General features: G+C 40.0%; 1 protein-coding gene and 1 long non-coding RNA gene across 2 annotated transcripts; both read right to left on the bottom strand.

The window, feature by feature from the left end:
* Nucleotides 1-3255: 3255 nt before the first annotated feature.
* Nucleotides 3256-22411, bottom strand: LOC132106106 (gastrula zinc finger protein XlCGF7.1-like). Its single transcript, XM_059511742.1, has 3 exons — nucleotides 22237-22411; nucleotides 21890-22028; nucleotides 3256-4656 (listed from the first exon to the last, which is right to left on the bottom strand). Exons 2-3 carry the CDS (start codon nucleotides 21972-21974, stop codon nucleotides 3755-3757), a joined length of 987 nt encoding a protein of 328 aa, XP_059367725.1. The 5' UTR covers nucleotides 21975-22028; nucleotides 22237-22411; the 3' UTR covers nucleotides 3256-3754.
* On the bottom strand, nucleotides 17718-18110 carry LOC132106203 (uncharacterized). Its single transcript, XR_009424074.1, has 2 exons — nucleotides 18058-18110; nucleotides 17718-17986 (listed from the first exon to the last, which is right to left on the bottom strand). It is a non-coding gene; the product is annotated as an uncharacterized LOC132106203 (long non-coding RNA).
* Nucleotides 22412-22685: the final 274 nt, after the last annotated feature.

Below are 22685 nucleotides of genomic sequence, written 5' to 3'. Positions count from 1 at the left end.
TTTTGCGCATAATTTAAATGTACAACTTTGGATGGAAACCCAGCTAGAGCATTGTTTTGTCTCAAGATGCACACAATTAATGTTTTTTTTTTAAGGCATGTTTATTAAAGATACTTAAATATTCTAATGGTGCCCAAACTTCACTAGATGACAACTGCTCAAAACATTTCTAGACACAGATGCAAGAACCTCAGAGTCATATCCCTGTCCATACAAAGATAGCAAAACCATTCAAACACCATGCCACCAGTTATGAGAAAAATAACTTGTGTAGTAACTAAAGCTACTAAATGTAGTGGAGAAAAAAAAAAGTACAAACTTTGCCTTGTGTCGTGAAGTACAAGTATAAAATATCTTTAAATATATACAAGTTCCTCAGATTTACAGTAGCGAATAAATATACACATGATGACTTGCAAATGCTCATTCAATATGTACATGCAGAAACATTCAGAAAAGTGCAAACATAGTTTGTATTTAGCATTTGGGAATTTCAAATTACAAGTGCTCTAAACAATTAGTGTTATAGAGGTAGAGTATTGCTACATAATATTGCACATAGTTTTTATTGTACAGTGGGGAAAATAGGCCATATGAACTATTCATTGCCTGGGGTAAATAGCTTTTCTTATGCCTGGCTGTTAAAGTGTTCAATGTTCTGTACCGCCAGCCAGACAGCAAAAGTTCCAAGATGTGAGGAATTCCTGGCGCTTTTCTAAGCTCTCTTTTCTTCAATCCTTATGTATACAGTTCCGGGCAGCACCAGTACTTCTCTCAGCAGCCCAAATTGGCCTTTCTGATGTCTGATTTGACAGCTGAGCGAATCCAGACTGTTATAGAAGGGCGGAAGCCAGACTCGATGACAGCTGTGTAGAACTGCATCAGCAGCTTGAAATTCCTCAGCTGGTGAAGGAAGTATAACCTCTGCTGGGCAACTGAGTCAAATGTGATTGCTCCACTTCAAGTTCAGAGAGTGGTGTTCAGAATAGCTTTTCAAACATTATCTAGTGTTTATTTTCCTGTCATAGCTTATGCCGTTTTTACTAATATTTCATAAATAAATTAATTCTGCAACTATTATAGTGCTACAATTAAAGCATTTAAGCATAAGGTGGCAACAAAATTCTTTAGCTTATATCCTTTGTTTACATTTGTATTTTATTTAAATTGTGGAATTTTCAAAAAAAGAATAATAATAATAAATATAGCTGCAAGCAGCAATTACAGGGCCAAGCACCCCAACTGCAAATTTAGGAGGTAAGCATGGCATGGAGGTCCACATCAAATGCAACAGTGAGCAGTTACAGCAATTTAAGGATGATTGTAATTGAAATAGCTGAAAAATAATAAATACAACCACTAGTAAGAAGATTAACTATGGACTATCACTTTTGACCAACAGGTGGCGCTGAAATCAAATCATTTTGGTGTGTTCTGTGTTAGGTGACAATAACACACAAAAAGTTTAGTGTCAATATGCTAAAGCACTGCAGAGATATGGCCTGAAGTGTAATTTTGGCATGATCTCTCAATTTCGTCGCGGCGGTATGCGAATACGGTTTTGTGTATCGATAAAAACTCCATAACATTTTGTGAGCACCGTCTAAAGATCATAAATTTTGATGATCAATTTGGGATTCAATTTTGGTGAAAATCGGACTAACGGTTGATGAGGAGTTTAAAAAAAGTAGGTTTTCAACATATATCAAAATGGCGGACAGGAAGTTCGGCTTACTTTGACATATTTTGTATCTATGTTGTAGGCATAAGCTAAGGAATATTTTGAGACCAGTTTCATTGTAATAGGCTAATGCATTAAAAAGTTATTAGCATTTATATAAATGTAATTATTCATGAATAATGAATGGTTTATTACTCTTGACCAATGGGTGGCGCTGTTACCAAATTTATGTGGCATGGTCAGTGTGATGTGCCGATGACACATACAAAGTTTGGTGCAAATATATGAAAGCTTTGCAGAGATACAGCCTCAAATGCATTTTGGCACCCTTCCAGCAAATTCGTTGATGCGCTAAATAAAAACCGTTTCGTATATCGACACGAAATCCATAACTTTTTGCCAGCATGGTCTGAAGATGATCCACGACAAATTTGGTGAAAATCGGACTAACGCTCTAGGAGGAGTTCGAAAAAGTAGGTTTTCAACATTGATCAAAATGGCGGACAGGAAGTATGGACAATTTTTGCATAATTGGTATCGATACTCTAGGCATGACCCACAGAATATAGGGAGACCATTTTGATTTCAATAGTCTAATTTATTCAAAAGTTATTAGCATTTTTGTGATATTTCATTATAACTCTTGACCACAAGGTGGCGCTGCCACCAAAATTTTTGAGTACCTTCAGGGCATGGAGACGAATATTTTTGTAATTATTTTCATAACGATACGATGCTGCGTTCAAAAAATACAGCATTTTAAAACAATTCAAAATGGCCGACGCCTAAAATGGCTGACATGTGAAAATTGGATATCATTCTACTCGATATGACTTCCTGAATCTAAAGAGACCAGTTTTGTAATTTTTGGCCACACCAATCAGAAGTTATAAGCCAAAATATGCATTTTTCATATCTCCTGACCACTAGGTGGCGCTGCGTCGAAACAGTGCAGCTAGTCTCAGGTCATGGTTATTATAACACACAACAAAGTTTGGTCTCAATATGCCAAACCGTTGCCGAGATATAGCCTCACGTGCATTTTTGCGTGCTTTTCATCAAATTTGTTCACGTGTCATTCCAGAACGGTTGGACGAATCAACTTGAATTCCATAACTTTTTGCCAGCATGGTCTGAAGATGATCTGAGCCAATTTTCGTGAAAATCAGACTAACCGTCTAGGACGAGTTCAAAAAAGTAGGTTTTTCGAAAAATTTAAAATAGCGAAAAAACTAAACCTTGAGATTGTTTTTTCATTCGACTTGGCTTGAGCCAAGGATTCAGAGGAAAAAAGAAATTTCATTTTCTGGCTTACGGTTCAAAAGTTAGCATAAAAGTATTAGCATAAAAATATTGAAAGTTTGGACAAGTGGTGGCTCTAGAGAGTTGGAGTTAGAGACTTCAAATTTGCTATAGTTAATGTTGGGACTCCTCTATCAGTGTGCCAAATTATACAACTTTCCCGCAATCGGTTCTATGGGCTGCCATAGACTTGCGGCGGAAGAAGAAGAAGAAGAATAACGCCAACGATTACAATAGGTGCCTACGCACCTTCGGTGCTTGGCCCCTAATAATAATAATTGTGGTGATTCTGACGTATTAAACTGAATTAAATATATACAAGTTAAACCTTTAAACATTTAAAATATTTTTCTGGTGCCATTTTAAACCTCTGAGCTATTTAAAACATTTTCCACACAAAGAACATAAAGCTGTCTTTCTTTAAAACCAGGTGAAAAAAAGTGCACTTCCATAATGTACTTAAGGTGCAATGTTTACACACAAATTTTGTTCGTAATATACTAAAAACTAATCTTAAATACTTAAGATAAATGTAGTCAACTGTGCTATTTTGAGAAACTATTAATATCAACTAAAATGTGTTTTTAACATACTATCGCTCTATTCAAAAAAAATTTGTTACCACTTGTAGTACACTTGAACCCAATTATCATTCACTAGTACACTACACAAGTGCACTTTAAGTACATTATGGAAGTGCACTTTTTTCACTTGGGGAGTGAATCTGCAGGTAAGTTTTGAAACGGTTTTGTAAAATTACTACAATTTCTTTCAAGAATGAGTTTGCAAATGTCGTTTCAGGTCTGTGTGATACGTGAAACACTTTCCACACTGAAGACATGTGATAGGCTTTTCTCCAGTGTGAAGCCTCGTGTGAATGTTAAGGTTTCCTTTATTTGTGAAACTCTTTCCACACTGAGGGCATGTGTAAGGCCTCTCTCCAGTGTGAACTCTTAAGTGAATCTCAAGGATTGCTTTGTTTGTGCAGGTTTTTCCACAGTGATGGCACATAAAAGGCTTCTCTCCAATGTGAGCTGTTACATGATTTCTAAGGTGGTTCTTGTCAGGAAAACTCTTTCCACACTGATGACATATAAAACTGTTCTCTCTTGAGTGAATCCTCATGTGGCAGTTAAGGTTTTCTTTACATCTGAAACTCTTTCCACACTGACCACATATGAACGGCTTCTCTCCAGTGTGAATTCGCATGTGAGTCTTAAGACTTTCTTTTCGTGAGAAGCTCTTCTCACACAGTCCACAGGTGTAAGGACTCTCTCCAGTGTGACCTCTCATGTGGGCATTAAGGTTTCCTTTATGTGTAAAACTCTGTCCACAGTGAATGCAAGTATAAGGTTTTTCACCAGTGTGAACCCTCATGTGGACTTTAAGGTTTTGTTTTTGAGTGAAACTCTTTCCACACTGTTGGCAGGTGAAAGGCTTTTCTCCATTGTGAATTCTCATGTGGACATCAAGGTTTTGTTTTTGACTGAAAGTCTTTCCACAATGACAGCATGTAAAATAACTGGTAGATTCAGTCTTTTGAGCTCTTTTTTGTGGGGAAGTCTTATCATTTTGTGTGGATTTTTCTCCATTTATAAAATCCTGATCTCTGTCATACTGATTCTCTTCCATTTTATTCAGTTCTTGGCTTTCCTTTTTCAAAGCCATTGGGTCTGAATTGAAAAAAAAGACAATAAAATACAAGTTAACACCAGTTAATGACACAAAGCAACAGACATAAAAATAATAGTCAAAACCACATGAGCAATCTCAGAACCTCTTCTCAATGTTAACTCTTCACTTTCTTTAAGACAAATTTTTTTTTAAATAAAATAAAAAATAAAACCTGGCAGCTATCAAACCCCTTACCACTGGACCCTGAAAAATTGTTTTATTATAGACAAATCCCATATCTACCAGATATGTCTATAATAATAGGAAAAAGTTAATACTCTCAACTATGTTCAGTTTTGTAGTTTAGTTTTCATTTAGAAATTAAGCCCCATCGTAGCAGAAATACTGTGCTTAAAAATAATTCTCTTAAGTTTGCACAATTAATCAAATTTCTAATCGTGATTGCAATTACGGATGCCACAATTACGTAACTGTTCAGAGTCTCAATTACAAAAAATAAATAAATAATCTCACTTGCATTATTCTGCATGCTTAAGTCGTGGGCGTGTTTTTTTATTTCTAGAGGTTATCTTATGCCGCGTTTACACCAAAATAACATCTCGGTTACGTATGTAACCTTGGTTCCCTGAATAGGGAACGAGATGCTGCGGTGACGTCACCACGTATGGGAACACCTTCGGTTTGACGAATGTCTGAAGCCCTATACCATCCCGCCAATCCTATTGGCCAAATAGCGCGTGGCACCGCCCATGCATGCGTACGCATATATATACCTGGTGCCGCGCGCCATTTACCTCAGATTTCATGAATGAAGAAGAAGAAGCTATCAAGGTATGGCACGGCCAGAACCGCAGCATCTCGTTCCCTATTCAGGGAACCAAGGTTACATACGTAACAGAGATGTTCCCTTTCATAGGTCACTTCGATGCTGCGGTGACGTCACCACATATGGGAATGCTATACCATAACGCCTGACGTACCTGATAGCTTGGATCCAAGGAAGCATCTGCTCAAGCGGAGAGAACCCGGGAGCCAGGAGCCGTCCTCACATCCAGACTGTAAGACCTGATAAAAGTGCTCGGTGAGGACCAGCCTGCCGCAGCACAAATAACATCGATAGAGGATCCACTATGAAAGGCTTGAGAAGAAGCCACTGCTCTCGTGGAATGACCTTTTACTCCTAAGGGCGAAGTGAGCCCGCGCGCCTCATAGGCCAAGGATATAGCCTCAACCAGCCAATGGGACATGCACTGTTTCGTAACTGCATGGCCTTTATTCTTATGTCCAAAACAGACAAACAGCTGGTCAGACCCACGCCATGGGGCAGTACGATCCACATAAGTCTTTAATGCTCTCACAGGGCAAAGACTTAGATCCCCAGACTCTGCGACAGCAGGGGAAAAAGCCTCCAGGACCACCTGCTGAAAATGAAAGGGATTGGACACCACCTTAGGAACATAATTAGGCCTCGGTCGCAACAACACTTTCACAGAGCCCGGTGCAAACTCCATGCACGAAGGTGAGACAGAGAGAGCCTGTAAATCCCCATCTCTCTTGAGGGAGGATAAAGCCATGAGAAGAAGTGTCTTCAGAGTCAGGATCTTATCCGATACAGTTTCCAGGGGCTCAAACGGATGCCCTGACAAACCCAGTAACACAATGGATAAATCCCATGAAGGAACTCGCACAGGGCGGAAAGGTCTCAACCGTCGCGCAGCCTGTATGAAGCGAGAAACCAGTGGATGACGACCCACTGAGACACCACCTATATACTCATGGTAAGCTGAGATAGCTGCCACATAAACCTTCAGGGTGGCTGGTGTCATTCCATCCGAAAAACGGTCCTATAGAAACTCCAGTACTGAAGCCACAGGGCAGTAAACTGGATCCATATTATGAGTTTCGCACCATGTCGTAAACAGTCTCCACTTGAAAGCATATAAGCGTCTCGTAGAAACTGCTCTAGAGTTTAGTATAGTCTCGGTGGTTTCAGCAGAAAGACCGGGACATATCAACTCACTCCGCTCAGAGGCCACGCCCACAGATTCCACAGATCTGGCCTCGGATGCCAGATCCGTCCCTGTGCTTGCGATAATAAATCCCGTCTGAGGGGAATCTCCCACGATGAGCCCGCTAGCAGATTGATGAGATCCGCAAACCACGGCTGTGTGTGCCATCGCGGAGCCACCAGCAGCAGCTGTCCCACTCTGTCCCGCCGTATTCTGCATAATACCGCTGGGATCAGACAAATCGGGGGAAACGCATACAAACTGGTCCTGGGCCAGCTGTGAGCTAGCGCATCCAGACCCAGGGGTGATGGAGGGCATAGGGAGAACCATAGCGGGCAATGCGTAGTCGTGCTCGACGCGAATAAATCCACTTTCGCTTCCCCGAAAATCCACCATAGGTGATTCACCGTTTGGGGGTGTAATCTCCATTCCCCCTGCTCCAGAGCCTGCCTGGATAGTAAATCCGCTCCGAAGTTCAGTCGTCCGGGGATGTAAACAGCCCGGATCGACAGAAATCTGTCGTGAGACCAAAGAAGAATATGTCTAGTCCGTTGAGAGGGGACTAACACACCTTTCTGGAAATTCGTGCGTAAGCCCAGGCTGTGTAAATGATTCAGCACAAGATCCCGATGAGAGTGTGCTTGAGTCTGCGATTGCGCTAACACCAGCCAATCGTCCAGATAGTTCAACACACGGACGCCCCGGAGCCGCAACGGGGCCAGAGCTGCGTCCATGCATTTTGAGAACGTACGGGGAGCTAGCGCTAAGCCAAAGGGAAGAACGCGGTACTGATACGTTTTGCCCTCTAAATCGAATCTGAGGAACTTCCAGTGTCTTTTGATGATCTGAATATGAAAATATGCATCCTTCAGATTGATCGTGACAAACCAGTCGTTTGGTTGAATCTGAGACAAAATAGACTTTACCGTCAACATCTTGAATTTGCTCGACCTGAGTGCAAGATTCAGACGGCGTAAATCCAGAATGGGTCATAATCCGCCGTCTTTTTTTGGCACCACAAAATAACGGCTGTAGAACCCTGACTCCATCTGAGAGGGGTGTACTTCTTCTATAGCCCCTTTGCTCAGTAGAGCTGACATCTCCTGTCTCAGCACCGCTATATCCATCGGTTTCACCACCCCAGCCCCAATGTACCCACTGCACGGGAAACCACGTCCAACAGCTCACTGTAGGAGGGGGAAACACGCCTCTCCTGTCCGCTAGGAGGGAGGGGGCTCGTGTCGGCCGCGAAGTCCTCAGACCCTGAGGCCGCAGTGGATAGAACGTCGTCATCATGGCGGTCATAACCGAAGGAGATGGCACTACATGCCTCCGGTGTGGGCTTCACAGGAAAAGACGACAGGCTCAAAAGTTTTTCTCTGTATTAGGGTAGGGGAGAGCGAGCGATGTGGAGAATAATTTTCCAGCGCTGAGCTGTCCTCAAACTCCATGTCACACGTGTCACCCCAAGCTATCACCTCGTGCGGTGCCTCGGCAGTCGCAGAAGTGGTGTGGCGGGGGTTAGACACGGCGACATCGGAGAACACATCTACCCTAGAGCGCAACACTCTGAGCCGCAGGCCATCGCAATGGGGGCATGAAGAAAGGCCGCTAAGTGCCTCCTGTGCGTGGTGTAAGCCTAGGCAAACTACGCACCTGTCATGAGTATCCCCCTTAACGATGTACCTAGTACACGGGTCCTTGCACTTTTTGAAACTCATCGCGTCCGCGGAGAGGAGTATACTGCTCGTTGATGATCGCTGTGAACGCGAGACAATAGGGCACAGAAGATTCGCTTCGTACTGAAGGAATGAAATCTGAGGTAAATGGTGCGCGGCACCAGGTATATATATATGCGTACTCATGCATGGGCGGTGCCACGCGCTATTTGGCCAATAGGATTGGCGGGATGGTATAGGGCTTCAGACATTTGCCACACCGAAGGTGTTCCCATACGTGGTGACGTCACCGCAGCATCGAAGTGACCTTTGAAAGGGAACCGGAACATTTGTACCAGGAACTATTTTCCCCCCAGACCTGTTGCTTTCTGCATTTCCACCATGGTCTAAAGTACCGGGAAGATTAGGCAAATAGACTGGTGACGTAGGTTTGTGCGCGTTTCTCAATACTGTAGTACGCGTTTTTGGACGTGCATCCTCTGTAGTTCAGACTTTGCTCATTCCACTCCATGTCCACGACGATGCAAATCCGGTAATTCTGCAAACAGCAGCGTACTTGATAACTTCAGTCAGCTCGCCTTGACTGCTGCAATTTTCCTCTCTGTATATTTACAATAAAATGAAATAGGATACCAAATACCACTGCATCCTTTCGTTTTCATTTAAACATAATAACAGCTGCAGAAATGTACGTAGTTCAGGGATATGTGTATATATAGTCATTAAAGTGAAACGAAATTATATAAATTTGCCTTTTTTATTTTAAATTTAACATATAGATAAATTGAATACAGACCAAAGATAACCTGTTAGATTTACCCAAAACAAATGATGTTTTAAGTTCAACCACTAAAGAGACATCAGAGCCAGCGACACACATCAGAAGGTCTAGCCGAGGTGAGGCTGCTCTCGGCGGATACATGATTACTGAGCTACCGCTGATCGCGTGAAGATCGTCTCCGAGATCGGAGAAACACATTTTTAAATAGGCTCTGTCTCTATAAATAAACCACAGATTTGAGTTTTAAACAACTACATTCTCGACTGAAATACTTTTAAAATTACAGTCAGTTCATGACACAATAACAGTAATATTTTGAGAATGATCCGAATAAATGGTGGTTGAAATCACTGCTGTGTGAACTCAACCAATCAGGATGTTTAGCGCCCAAGTCCAACCCCCGGAAGTCCTGGAACTTAAGAAAAAGTACTACCTCGCCAGCAGGGACTTTCTGAGGGGCATTTTTTTTTTACCCGGAACTTTATTTAGTTCCTGGTTCTTCCAGTGGAAACACACCGAGTACCGGCCTAAAGTCCTTAGTTCCTGGGTAAAGTTCCTGCGGTGGAAACGCGGCTTTAAGGGTTTTTTCAATTGTTTTAATTTTAGCTTTATTCTATAAGCAACCAATGCCCATAAATAAGTTAACAATAATCCAAGGATAAAGGCCCGTTCACACCAAGGATAACTATAAAGTCCATAGAACTTTCTAAAAACACAGAAATAGCACCTTCTGGGTCCGGAGCAGCCTCTGCAAGATGCTGTCATGCTTCCATCTTACTGGAAGATCACAAATAGTATACATTGAGTATGACTATTTATATATAAACTAACAATGAGGCAATAATAACTGTAAAATATCAAAACCAAGAAATTACATGATTGTATTAAACAACACTGTTAAAATACTTAATGTAAAATACCTATACCTAAAAAGAACAAACTAAAGTATATGTATAACAAAAGAACTGCAGAGGGCACCAACAGCCTGGTGTTTCACTTTACAGCGTGATTAAAGGGGATCATATGATGGGATTAAAATTTTTCCTTTGTATTTGGAGTGCCACAAGCTCTTGGTGCATAAAGAAGATCTGTAAAGTCTGTTAAAACTCGACCATGCCTTCCTAAAACACCTCGATTAAACAACCCCCCTACGTGTCTACGTCACGATGTGGGAAGATTTGCATAACGCGGCCCAAATGTTCACACAAAAAAAGAAGGCGCAACCTTTTATTCTCGCTGTTGCCGCCAGCGCCATGCCGTGGAATTGCTGTTTCGTTGCGAAAATTAAACTACTTTGTTTAACCTTCCAAAAGAGGATATAACTAGAAATCAGTGGTTAATTTGTATTTACAGCATTGTTCCAGAACAGTTCAACCCAAATATTTGAGTGTGTGCAGCACATTTTATGAAGGACTGTTTCCTGATCCTGGGAAAGAAGTATAAAATCCCGGCTGTTCTGACTCACAGTCTACAGTCGTGGCCAAAAGTTTTGAGAATTACATAAATATTGGAAAAGTTGCTGCTTAAGTTTTTATAATAGCAATTTGCATATACTCCAGAATGTTATGACGAGTGATCAGATGAATTGCATAGTCCTTCTTTGCCATGAAAATGAACTTAATCCCAAAAAAAAACTTTCCACTGCATTTCATTGCTGTCATTAAAGGACCTGCTGAGATCATTTCAGTAATCGTCTTGTTAACTCAGGTGAGAATGTTGACGAGCACAAGGCTGGAGATCATTATGTCAGGCTGATTGGGTTAGAATGGCAGACTTGACATGTTAAAAGGAGGGTGATGCTTGAAATCATTGTTCTTCCATTGTTAACCATTGTGACTTGCAAAGAAACGCGTGCAGCCATCATTGCGTTGCATAAAAATGGCTTCACAGGCAAGGATATTGTGGCTACTAAGATTGCACCTAAATCAACAATTTATAGGATCATCAAGAACTTCAAGGAAAGAGGTTCAATTCTTGTAAAGAAGGCTTCAGGGCGTCCAAGAAAGTCCAGCAAGCGCCAGGATCATCTCCTAAAGAGGATTCAGCTGTGGGATCGGAGTGCCACCAGTGCAGAGCTTGCTCAGGAATGGCAGCAGGCAGGTGTGAGCGCATCTGCACGCACAGTAAGGCGAAGACTTTTGGAAGATGGCCTGGTGTCAGGAAGGGCAGCAAAGAAGCCACTTCTCTCCAAAAAAACATCAGGGACAGATTGATCTTCTGCAGAAAGTATAGTGATTGGACTGCTGAGGACTGGGGCAAAGACATATTCTCCGATGAAGCCCCTTTCCGATTGTTTGGGGCATCTGGGAAAAGGCTTGTCCGGAGAAGAAAAGGTGAGCGCTACCATCAGTCCTGTGTCATGCCAACAGTAAAGCATCCTGACACCATTCATGTGTGGGGTTGCTTCTCATCCAAGGGAGTGGGCTCACTCACAATTCTGCCCAAAAACACAGCCATGAATAAAGAATGGTACCAAAACACCCTCCAACAGCAACTTCTTCCAACAATCCAACAACAGTTTGGTGAAGAACAATGCATTTTCCAGCACGATGGAGCACCGTGCCATAAGGCAAAAGCGATAACTAAGTGGCTCGGGGACCAGAATGTTGAAATTTTGGGTCCATGGCCTGGAAACTCCCCAGATCTTAATCCCATTGAGAACTTGTGGTCAATCCTCAAGAGGCGGGTGGACAAACAAAAACCCACTAATTCTGACAAACTCCAAGAAGTGATTATGAAAGAATGGGTTGCTATCAGTCAGGATTTGGCCCAGAAGTTGATTGAGAGCATGCCCAGTCGAATTGCAGAGGTCCTGAAAAAGAAGGGCCAACACTGCAAATACTGACTCTTTGCATAAATGTCATGTAATTGTCGATAAAAGCCTTTGAAACGTATGAAGTGCTTGTAATTATATTTCAGTACATCACAGAAACAACTGAAACAAAGATCTAAAAGCAGTTTAGCAGCAAACTGTTTGAAAACTAATACTTATGTAATTCTCAAAACTTTTGGCCATGACTGTAAGTACATTTACATACAGTATGTAAAGGATTTGCCATTGATGATTCAAACATGAGTTTTGAGCAGTGTAGGGCAGCGCTTCTCAATTCCAGTCCTCGCGCCCCCTGCTCTGCACATTTTGTATGTTTCTCTTATCGCTTCAGAAGTTTGTTCTATTCGACCGTAAGTGCCCTGCAAAGTGGCTATCACAGGATCTTCCGTCATGATTTCAGTTTGAGGCGAGCGTATTTGTTCCATTCAAAGTGCATTGACGTGTGTGAGACATGAATTTAAATTGTAATTATTTACAGAGGTATATGACGTCACACTTGTCTGTGTGTGAAGATGTTGCTGTCAGTTGAGTTTGTGGCAAAACATTTTGCAGTGTTTACATGTTTACTACATTACTACATGAAATTTATTAAAATGGCTGTTTATTTTAATAATGTACAAGTTAATTTCAAACTGCTCCTACATTTTTTGGATTTTGTGTTTTTGTGTTAAAATCTTGTCTCATTTCATAAATCCTGTCTCGTGTCTCGTCTCGTGGAATAAGTATCTTGTCACACCCTTATTCTGTATTGAGCTGATACTTTTTTTATTGTAAAGGACTCTTGCTGCTTCCATACCTTCTGAAACATGTAGATTTTTAAAAGGCTTATCGATCTGAAAAAGCGAGATGTGCTCTGATTGGCCTGTTGTGATTGGCTGAATGCCTCAAGCGTGTGGGGAAAATGTTACGGCCCTTAACATTTACCTCTCTCAGGCCAGCAGCACGAGACTTAGTACAGCTGCTCTGCTCGTGCACATCCCATCATCAGTTCTCTTTTAGCAGTTCAGTCAATGTATCTCAGGATATTGGTTTATCTTGCATCAGAGGGAGTGTAAGGCACGTTTATAAACCAAATAACTTAAGTAATTTGTGGATTGTGGATTAATTACTGATTATAATGACTTTTGCTGTCTTTTTACGCGCTGCGTTGCGTATTGTGCTGCGTAAACATAATGTTTGCATTTGTGATAAGGCTGTGAGATTAATCAAAATCATAAAAAAAAAATCACGATTTGAGCGTCCGCGATTTCTAAATCGGTCTATTGCATGATTTTCCACGACCCGACCTCCCACAGTATGCTATCCAGTACTGTATGATGCTATCTGATCCAATAAGAATGCAGCACGCCAAAATGGAGCGTGAGGACAGAAAAGACTGGGCATATGCCTACGTAACTCCAGGTTCACACACTCCGTCTGTGGTGCGTATTTTTTTCCGAGCCCATGTTAACAGATCAGAGCGTTCACACTGCACACAGTAAAAGATGTGAACCAAAAAGGTTAGAAATAGAAAGGTGCTAAAATAATTCATATCTAGCACAGGAGGATACAGTTTTAGCGAGATGAGAGACATGTTTTAAGTGCGTGCACTCTCTCCGGGCGAGAGCAGCATGTCTGGTTTTGTGACAGAGCAAAGGAAATCTGCGTGTGAGCGGAAAGATTCACACTCGCGCATTATTTTAATGCGCCTTCGCGTTACAATAATGTGCTCTCGCTGCTGCTTCTGCACTGCATACACATACTGTATACGCACTGCAGATGGAGGGAGTACGTGTGAACTAGGGCTGTGTTCAACATTTCGATATGACGATGTATCGTCACAGAGATTTGATGATATGAATATCGATACAGCTGGCCCTGTATTGATACATGCACAGCAGTGGACAGTGCTTAATTTGAATACAAGAACACAGTTTAAAACTAAGTAGAAAAGTGCAAGGTTTCTTAAAAATAATGAATAGAGCTTAATATATAAACTACAAAAAGGTTTAATCTGGCCGCAAAGGAACAAAACCGGGGTTGCCTGATATGAAGAGATGTTATCCCCAAAACACCTGTTAGCTTGCAGTTTAGCGATCTCCACTTCAATATTCTATTCTCAGAACATTGTAATTCATCAAGTGTTTATTTGTATGATTGCATGCAAAGCGTGATCTGTGTGAGTGACTGCACGTGTGTTTGTGTAAGATACGAAAGACAGCACAGTAGTTTAGAACTCTTTATTTTATTTGTAAAAAGTAGAGAGTGCATTAATTTGTGGAATGATAACCTACCATCAATGTTAAGATTTTATATATATATATATATATATATATATATATATATATATATATATATATATTAATATGAGTACATTACCATTTAAATTTATTAGATAAAGTACATTATTATTTATGGACTTAAAAACAAATGCAAGCAATCAGAATGTTGTACCTGGGGGCTGTTCCATAAACCAAGATTAGAGTATAAGCCAGGCTTTAGTCAGGCTTATTTTTGGTAGATTCGGTTTCATAAATCAAACTTACAAAAGTTCAAACTCAGTTACCCCGGCAACTTATGAAAAAAAAGTTTTTTTAAATAAATAAGCAAATGTACTTTACTAATAAATGTAAGAAATTATAAGGTATAAATACACTAAGAAATGTTCAAAACTTGTGTGTTTAATTGGTGAGTTTGGTTAATGAGTTTGGTAATTAATTAAAAGTATATAAATAGGGAGCTGAAATCGTTTCCACACATGGCGTGTCCTTTCATAGATGAGGTGGTGGATGAGGGAGCTATAGTCTTGCGGAGGGCATTTCAAAGAGAGAGAACTTTCAGAGACAGGTCAGACCCATTGGCTTTTAATGACAGCTACCTGTATGAGCGATATAGGTTCTCAAGAGATGGGATTGCATATATTTGTAGATTACTAAGCCCATACATTGCAAATAATACACGCCGCAACAGAGCACTCACAGTCCCACAGACGGTGTGCATTGCACTTCGCTTTTTTGCCAGTGGAACATTTTTGTACACAGTTGGAGATGCAGAGAATATCAGCAAAGCATCAGTTTGCCAGTCTGTACGAACTGTGTACCTTTCTTTAAAAAGACTACTCAATGTGTTCATCACATTCCCTAGCCACGAAGCTATTCGTACCATTAAACATGCCTTTTATGGAATAGCTGGTAAGTTCAAATAACTATAAAACATGGAAATATTTCTTGACTGTTGATTTTACATGGGACATATTTAAAACAAACATAATTTTCCTAGGTTTCCCAAATGTTATCGGTGCATTGGACTGCACCCATGTGCATATTAAGTGTCCGTCTGGTCCACATGAAGCGGACTTTGTGAATAGGAAATCAGTACACAGCATCCATGTACAGGTACGGTCCCACTGAGATGATATTGAAGGCTATGCTCTAGCACTAAGTGTTCTGTACTAAGCTGGGCACCAGTGTTTAGTTAATTGCAATTAAAATGTAGTGACCTACAGGTTTAATTTATTTTAGATGATTAGTGATGCAGATTGCATCATCACAAATGTAGAGGCCAAATGGCCAGGCTCTGTGCATGACTCCGGAATCTTTAGAGCCTCATCTCTCTACCAGCAACTAGCAAGAGGTATGATAGTAGAGCTGAAACAACGAATCGATTTAATCGATTAAAATCGATTATTAAAAAAGTTGTCAACTAATTTAGTCATCGATTCGTTGCTAAATAACTTTTATTTGCCGTAAGCGGCTCATTTCGTGCATATTTCAAATCTGCGGTGACCAAAGTGTGGCAGTAATGAGCCACCGGAGGTTTTACTCAGCCAGTACAACAGGAGAAGTAGCGAATAGCCAATAGCTGGCCTTGTTTTATGTCACGTGCTTCCCGAACAGCGTCTCTGCAGCATTCAGCGTGATGTGGGAGTACTTTACATTGAGCCTTTAAAAAAAGAAGAGTAACCTGTAAACTCTGCACTACTGAACTGTTTAAGGGGACGTTACATATCGCGTCTTTTGCGCGCTCAAGTTCGTTATTTCCAACACCGCACCGCATCGAGTTAAAAACATTTAAACTTTTCAGAATGCCGCAACCGCACCGCGGGTCATGTGACAAGAACTAACCAATCAGCTTTATCCTTTCCCGTAACAACGTTAAAAGCTCAGTCAAGATGAAAGGAACAGCTGATCATAGTTGTATATGGATTTCCATTTTGAAATAAACTTAGTAGCAGAGCTACTGCAAGCGATTTATTTGAGCTGCAAATCCATTTATCCTTTGCTGAAATTTCCGCGTCTTCAAGGAGAGAGCACGTCATGGTTGCTTAGCAAAGGCAGACGCCTCAGGGGCGCTTCTGTGCGAGCGCTTTGGAAAGAAGGAGAAAGCGGTGCGCCTAGCGTTTTCCACGCGTTTTTAGGCGCGATTTGTGAACGGCCCCTAAGACTTTCATTTGTGCAGATTCTCCAGTACAATGTTGTTTGCAAATGTTTAGTCGTAAAAGCTGATAACATTGCTTTTTAACAGTTAACATTTAAAGCTTTACAAACATGTTCTGTGATCAGTTTGTCGTTTACCAGTTCAAAATTCAGTCGTGCAGCCTAATTATGACTGAATGAGAGAGGTAAATGTAGATATTTGAAATGCACTTTTTTTTCTAAGTATTCACTGCTCTTTTTCACACAGCAGGTTTTTTGTGTGTGTCCTATTTTTTTTCTGGACAACCTTCTGATGGATTTTACTTTAAATTGTGAGTTCCATTCAGGTTTCATGCCATTGGCACTTTTTTTGAAGGATTGTTTACAATTTCACAGCAAAAGCTATAAAGCTGTTTCCCAGTAAATAATAAAATACAATGCACTGCAATTTTATTCTGTTTTATCCTTATTCTTCGTGAAAATATGTTCTGAAAGATTCCTTAATAAGCTTTGTTCAGGATGTTAAACTACTTTAGGAGCTCTAAGGACTGCCATGGTGAAAACATTATTTGAAATCTCCTTGTGAAATTTGCTAGAGTATGGGTCAGTGTTCTGATTGCAGAAGAGTTCGACAAAGGATTACTAACACAATAAAACAACTCCAGGTATATTTTTGATGAGGATATGACAGTGCAAAATGGTTAAAATCTCTTAAATCTATGCTGAATGATAAAGACCATTTATTAATAATTTACTTGGGGAAAAAAATGGAAAAAACTAAAATATAAGTACATAAACCGATTAATCGATTAATCGTAAAAATAATCGACAGATTAATCGATTATCAAAATAATCGTTAGTTGCAGCCCTATATGATAGTAATCACTTAAATCGCAAAAAGTCTTAAAAAAAGAAGAAAAAAGCTACATTATATATATTCATTGTGTCTATGCAGGAGAATTCTCAGGAGTTTTGCTGGGAGACAAGGCATACCCATGCCTGCCTTACCTCTTGACTCCCTATCAGGAGCCCCAGACAGAGGCACAGCACCGCTACAACATTGCCCATGCACGCACAAGAGGTCGTATAGAGATGGCATTTGGGCTGATAAAGTCAAGGTTTCAGTGTCTGAAGCACCTCAGAGTGACTCCACCTAGGGCATAAGACATTGTAGTGCTCCATAACATTGCTTGTCTGAGGAGAGAGAGGCAACCAAGGATTGTTGAAGAGGAAGACTGGGGCAATGAAGCAGTATTGGAAGAAAACGAAACAGGCAGACTTATACGAGACACATATGCAAATAATTATTTTGCTTAATATAGTCTAAACCATGAGTAGCTTTTAAAATTTTCCACTGGCCCCTCAACTTTCTCCTTAGTTGAACAAACACACAGAAGTCAAAGTATTTAATGTGATTTGTCTTTATTCAGAGTGAATCTGCCTGTTAGGGGTAAAAACACACAAATAAATTTTGTGGAAAGTGATCAAAAAGGTAACGTTTTTTTTCTTTTCCTTTTTAAAAAATGGTAGTTCTACTTGCATTTTTCTGTAGCTGTTGAATTTCCAGCTCCAACTTCCTCATCTTCAGTTTTTTATACTGGATGTCGATATCAATCGCTTCCATTTGTTTAAGGAGGTAGCGTTTATACACTCCTTTTATGTTTTCTGGGTTCTGTAGCAACATAGATTTAAGTTATTTCATTGAATACTCTTGTCACATTGTTTTCATTTCTTAATACTCACTTTGTCACATGTGGTCCCAGACTGAGAGGGCTCTAGAACAGTGTCAGCATCCTGAAAACACATTATGATCGTTTTATCACACAAGTACACTTTTTAATATTCAATACAGTATGACATGGAACCTGTGACTACCTCAGGCCTCCTTGAACAGACACAGTCTCCTCATCCTCCTCAACTGATGGGCTTTCTCCCGGTGACCACTGATTAAACTCAGTTAAACTCATTAGCTTACATGACTGATTTAAAAGGTCTCATACTCACAGGCAACATGATGTCTGGTGGATCCATAAAGCATACAGAATCTTGATAGAAAAAAAATATTTTTTTTTTTACCAAAATGCACCACTACAGTAGCACAAGTAGGCCTCTACATGACATTATTGCTATGATGTACTTAGGCTTACAATGCCTAAGGAAGGAGGAAATCAGTTAGTCAGGAAGGAATAATGATAATAAAACACACACACACACACACCTTTTATATACTCACTCCTTATACTACGTGATATCATTTTAGATGATGTCCCCCGCTCTATTCCCTCAAGGCCGGGCCTCCCTTTATTAATTTCCAAATCCAGCTCCTCTGCAGGAGTGAAGCTGGCTGGTGGTGGCCCTCCCCCAGTGCCAGCAACCTCAGTCTTCTTTTTGGTCGCTGCAATTAAAAAAAAATACATTCAAAAAACCTGAATAGTTGTAACTTCAAGCTGGCATTGATTACATATATACATACCATTGGATTTACTTACCATTCTGAACTATATTTTTATATTTTATTTTCACCTGCTGCCAGGTTCTTTTTCCTTCACTTAAGTTGCTGCTGCGTGAAAGCAATTAACGTTACTGTTATTCACACACAAACTTTGCAATGTATTGTGACACACATTCAATGTTGATAAAGTATTTTAAATAGCTTACACCGCTACTTACGCATTGAGACGATCAGCAATTTCCTGCAAACCTTTCTCTCTTGCTTTATTTATTGCCGCTGTATTGCCTTTTTTGGTGATGACATCTTTAAATTCTTCATATGTTTCCAAAAGCAAACGCTGTTCCGTTGTCGTGAACATCGCTGCTCTATCTTTTCCTTTTGTTGCCATGGTAGCCCACAGTAAATCGATTGACCCATGCTCGACTTTTAAGGACTTTTAAACAATGGCGTACACGTGCAATTATCTAGATTATTTAAACCTGACTCATATTAGTAAGATCACATGATCCTCAACTTACTGTTATGGAACCAATTTAAGCGCGGATGTTTAGCTCGGCTCATTCAAGTCAGGTGTTGGACTTTAATCCCCGCTTTTCTAAGTGGCTTTTATGGAACAGCCCCCTGGTGGGGAGTTCCCAATGTAAACATTAAACATTCCTGTTCCTGTAGCTCAATTGGTAGAGCAATGCGCTATCAAGCGCAAGGTTGGGGGTTTCGATTCACTGGGAACACATGATAGAGAAAAATTGATAGCCTGAATGCACTGTAAGTCGCTTTGGATAAAAGCGTCTGCTAAATGCATACATTTAATTTTAATTTAATTTAAACATATGCTATTACCTACATTCTATTGTGGTACAGTTACGGAGGCCCTTGATATTGCGGAGGTAAACTGTTATAGTAAGCACTGGCCCTAAAGTATGTAGTGTTTCATAAACAGCTGTTTTACTAAATTCCACTGAGGTAAAATTCAGTGCAGTCCTGTATCGTGATACGTATCGTATCTTTGCTGGATGTGAACCTCTATAAATGTATAACAAATCTATTTCAACATCTGAGGCACCGCTACATTGAGCTAGATGACCAATGCATGGCAAAAAAGAAAAAAAAATTCCTGGACACGGGATTTATTTATTTATTTATTGCTATACGTCTACACATTTTGTCACAGCTTTACTTAGTGATTATTTTGACTTATGTCTGTTCTAGAGACATGTTACTACGTTTTGATAAAGCTCTAATTGGTTTTCTTTTGGAAATGTGTTTTCAGTTCATACTAACTGCATTTATGACTGTAAAGCATGTCTGTGTGTGTCAAAATAGTGATTAAAATAGAAATCGCAAAATTGATCAAAGAAATCGAAGAAACTACAAACAAGTCTACTCTACAGTGCTCAAAACTTGCGCTTGAATCATCATTGACAAATAATTTAAATATAAATAACGTACCTACAGGCTGTCAGTCAGAAGTGCCAGACTGTCCTTGAAACGTTTGAACTGCTCAACTTTATAGAAACAGCCATTGTGCCACAGATGCATTGCAGGCTACTGGTTCAGGAAACAGTCCTCATCCTCCATAAAATGAGCAGCACACATCTGAATATTTGGGTTGGACTGTTCTATGGGGATTGGACTGTTTTATGGGGAAGTCGTGGCCTGGTGGTTAGAGAATCGGACTCCCAATCGAAAGGTTGTGAGTTCGAGTCCCGGGCCGGCAGGAATTGTGGGTGGGGGGAGTGCATGTACAGTTCTCTCTCCACCCTCAATACCACGACTTAGGTGCCCTTGAGCAAGGCACCGAACCCCCAACTGCTCCCCGGGCGCCGCAGCATAAATGGCTGCCCACTGCTCCGGGTGTGTGTCCACAGTGTGTGTGTGTGTTCACTGCTCTGTGTGTGTGCACTTCGGATGGGTTAAATGCAGAGCACAAATTCTGAGTATGGGTCACCATACTTGGCCGAATGTCACTTCACTTCACTTTCACTTTTCACTTTCACTTCTGTAACAGTGCTGAAATACAACTTAACCACTGATTTCTAGTCGTGTCCTCTTTTGGAAGAACAAACTAGTAGTTTCACTTTCACAACGAAACACACAGCAACTCCACGACATGGCAGCAGCAGAAAAACAGAGAGAATAAAAGTTACGCCTTCTTTCTTTGCCTGAACATTTGGGCAACGTTATGCAAATCTTCCCACATAGTGACGTAGACATGTGGGGGCGTGTTAGAATGAGCCGTTTTAGGGGGGTGTGGACAAGTCTTAACTTTTATAAAGAATATCTCTTTGGATTTGACACTTTAGTCTTTGCAACTTTACAGATCTTCTTTATGCACCTAGAGCTTGTAACACTCCAAAGACAAAGGAAAAATTGTAATCGCATTACCCTCATATTGTTCCAAAACCGAAAGTGCTTCGATCATCTTCAGAACACAAATGAAGATATTTTTGATGAAATCTGGGAGCTCTCTGACCCTCCATAGACAGCAAGATATCACCATGATCAACGCACAGAAACGTACCAAGGACATCGGTAAAATAGTCCATGTGACGTCAGTGCTTCAACCGTAATTTTACAAAGCTACGAGAATACATTATGTACACAGAGAAAACAATAATATATTCAACAATAAATAAAGTACCCAAGATCGTAAACAAATTAAAGTTGTTTGCGTTCAGCATGCCTGCGCTGTCTACTGAATGAACAAAGCTGATTATGCAGAATTTAATTTTTTGTAAAAAAAAAAAAAAAAAAAAAAGTTTTATTTTACAAAATTTTAATGGTTAAAAAAATGGTTTAACGAAAATAAATGTGGGCCACTTTGTATAAAGCTAATACTTTATGTATTTTAGGAAGATTGTCTGAAAAAATAAATTATGTTGAAACTACAAAATGTTGCTCAATCATCCTTGCCATTAAAAAAATTTATTTTTTAAATATTTAAAAAATATTATGTATTTCTTAACACTAAAAACTAAATAATATTTTTTGGACGGAGAACTCTGGTTGTGTTAACACAGAACGTCTCCAATTCATGTCTTTATATTAATGCACATATGTAATCTGACATGTTATTTGAACGTTACTCCTCCTCCGTAGGATGGTTGATCATGTAAAACTAACCTGTTTGTGTCTCGATATCTTCCTGTTTCACTCGGACTGCTGCTTCAATCTTCACATCTTCACTCTCCTCTTTAATAAGCGCCATTTTTATAATGATGTGTCACATGGAGAGCTCAGTCGCATCTCCAGGAGTTTTCCCCTCTGTGTTTAGACAATTTGTCCTGCAACGTTATAAGATTAGAATAATTAACTGATAAAATCCCGATCTCAATCAAGTTCCTATTGAGTGTTATTCAATTGCCCCGATTAGCCTTAAACACTCAAAACTGTAACTATAAATTAACAGAAGGGCACAAAATATAGAAACCCTTAATATTTACTTCAGACAAGCTGAAATGACACGCAACTGTTATGATAAGTGTGGTTGTATTTACAAAAATAACGTTCATTAATAGCTAAAGCATTATGGTCTTACATTTAATAACAGTTTATTCTATGAAACGAACAAAACAGTTAGCATTGTATTAATCACTAAATCATTAAAATAAAAAAACATTTGCTCAACCGAATCACTAATGAAGGATCGCGGCGCAAAACTGTGACGTCACAGGTCTACACCAAAATAAAAGTCCTATCTACGCGCTAAAAGTCCATAGAAGTGTATATAAATAGTGTGGTAGGGGAGAAAATAGTGTTGAAATGACTGTGAATAAAGGGTGTATAGCACATCTAAAAGGGAAAACATGTTTGGGTGCAGCAACCATTTATAACTGGTGTCTGTAGCCTTTTTTTCTTCAATAACAAGTTCTATTAATCTTTTATCTAGTCTTTTTTTAAACATATATATATATATATA

The sequence above is a fragment of the Carassius carassius genome, chromosome 26, assembly GCF_963082965.1.
Source record: "Carassius carassius chromosome 26, fCarCar2.1, whole genome shotgun sequence".
NCBI classification, from domain to species: Eukaryota; Metazoa; Chordata; class Actinopteri; order Cypriniformes; family Cyprinidae; genus Carassius; species Carassius carassius.
This window is presented reverse-complemented; position numbering and strand designations above follow the sequence as displayed.

What these genes read in the sequence shown, in the direction of transcription:
- LOC132106106 (XM_059511742.1), bottom strand. Translation starts at nt 21,974, where the DNA reads ATGGCGCTTATTAAAGAGGAGAGTGAAGATGTGAAGATTGAAGCAGCA. An exon ending in AGATATCGAGACACAAACAG is followed by an intron (nt 4,657 to 21,889) that starts GTTAGTTTTACA and finishes TTTTCAATTCAG; the next exon opens with ACCCAATGGCTTTGAAAAAG.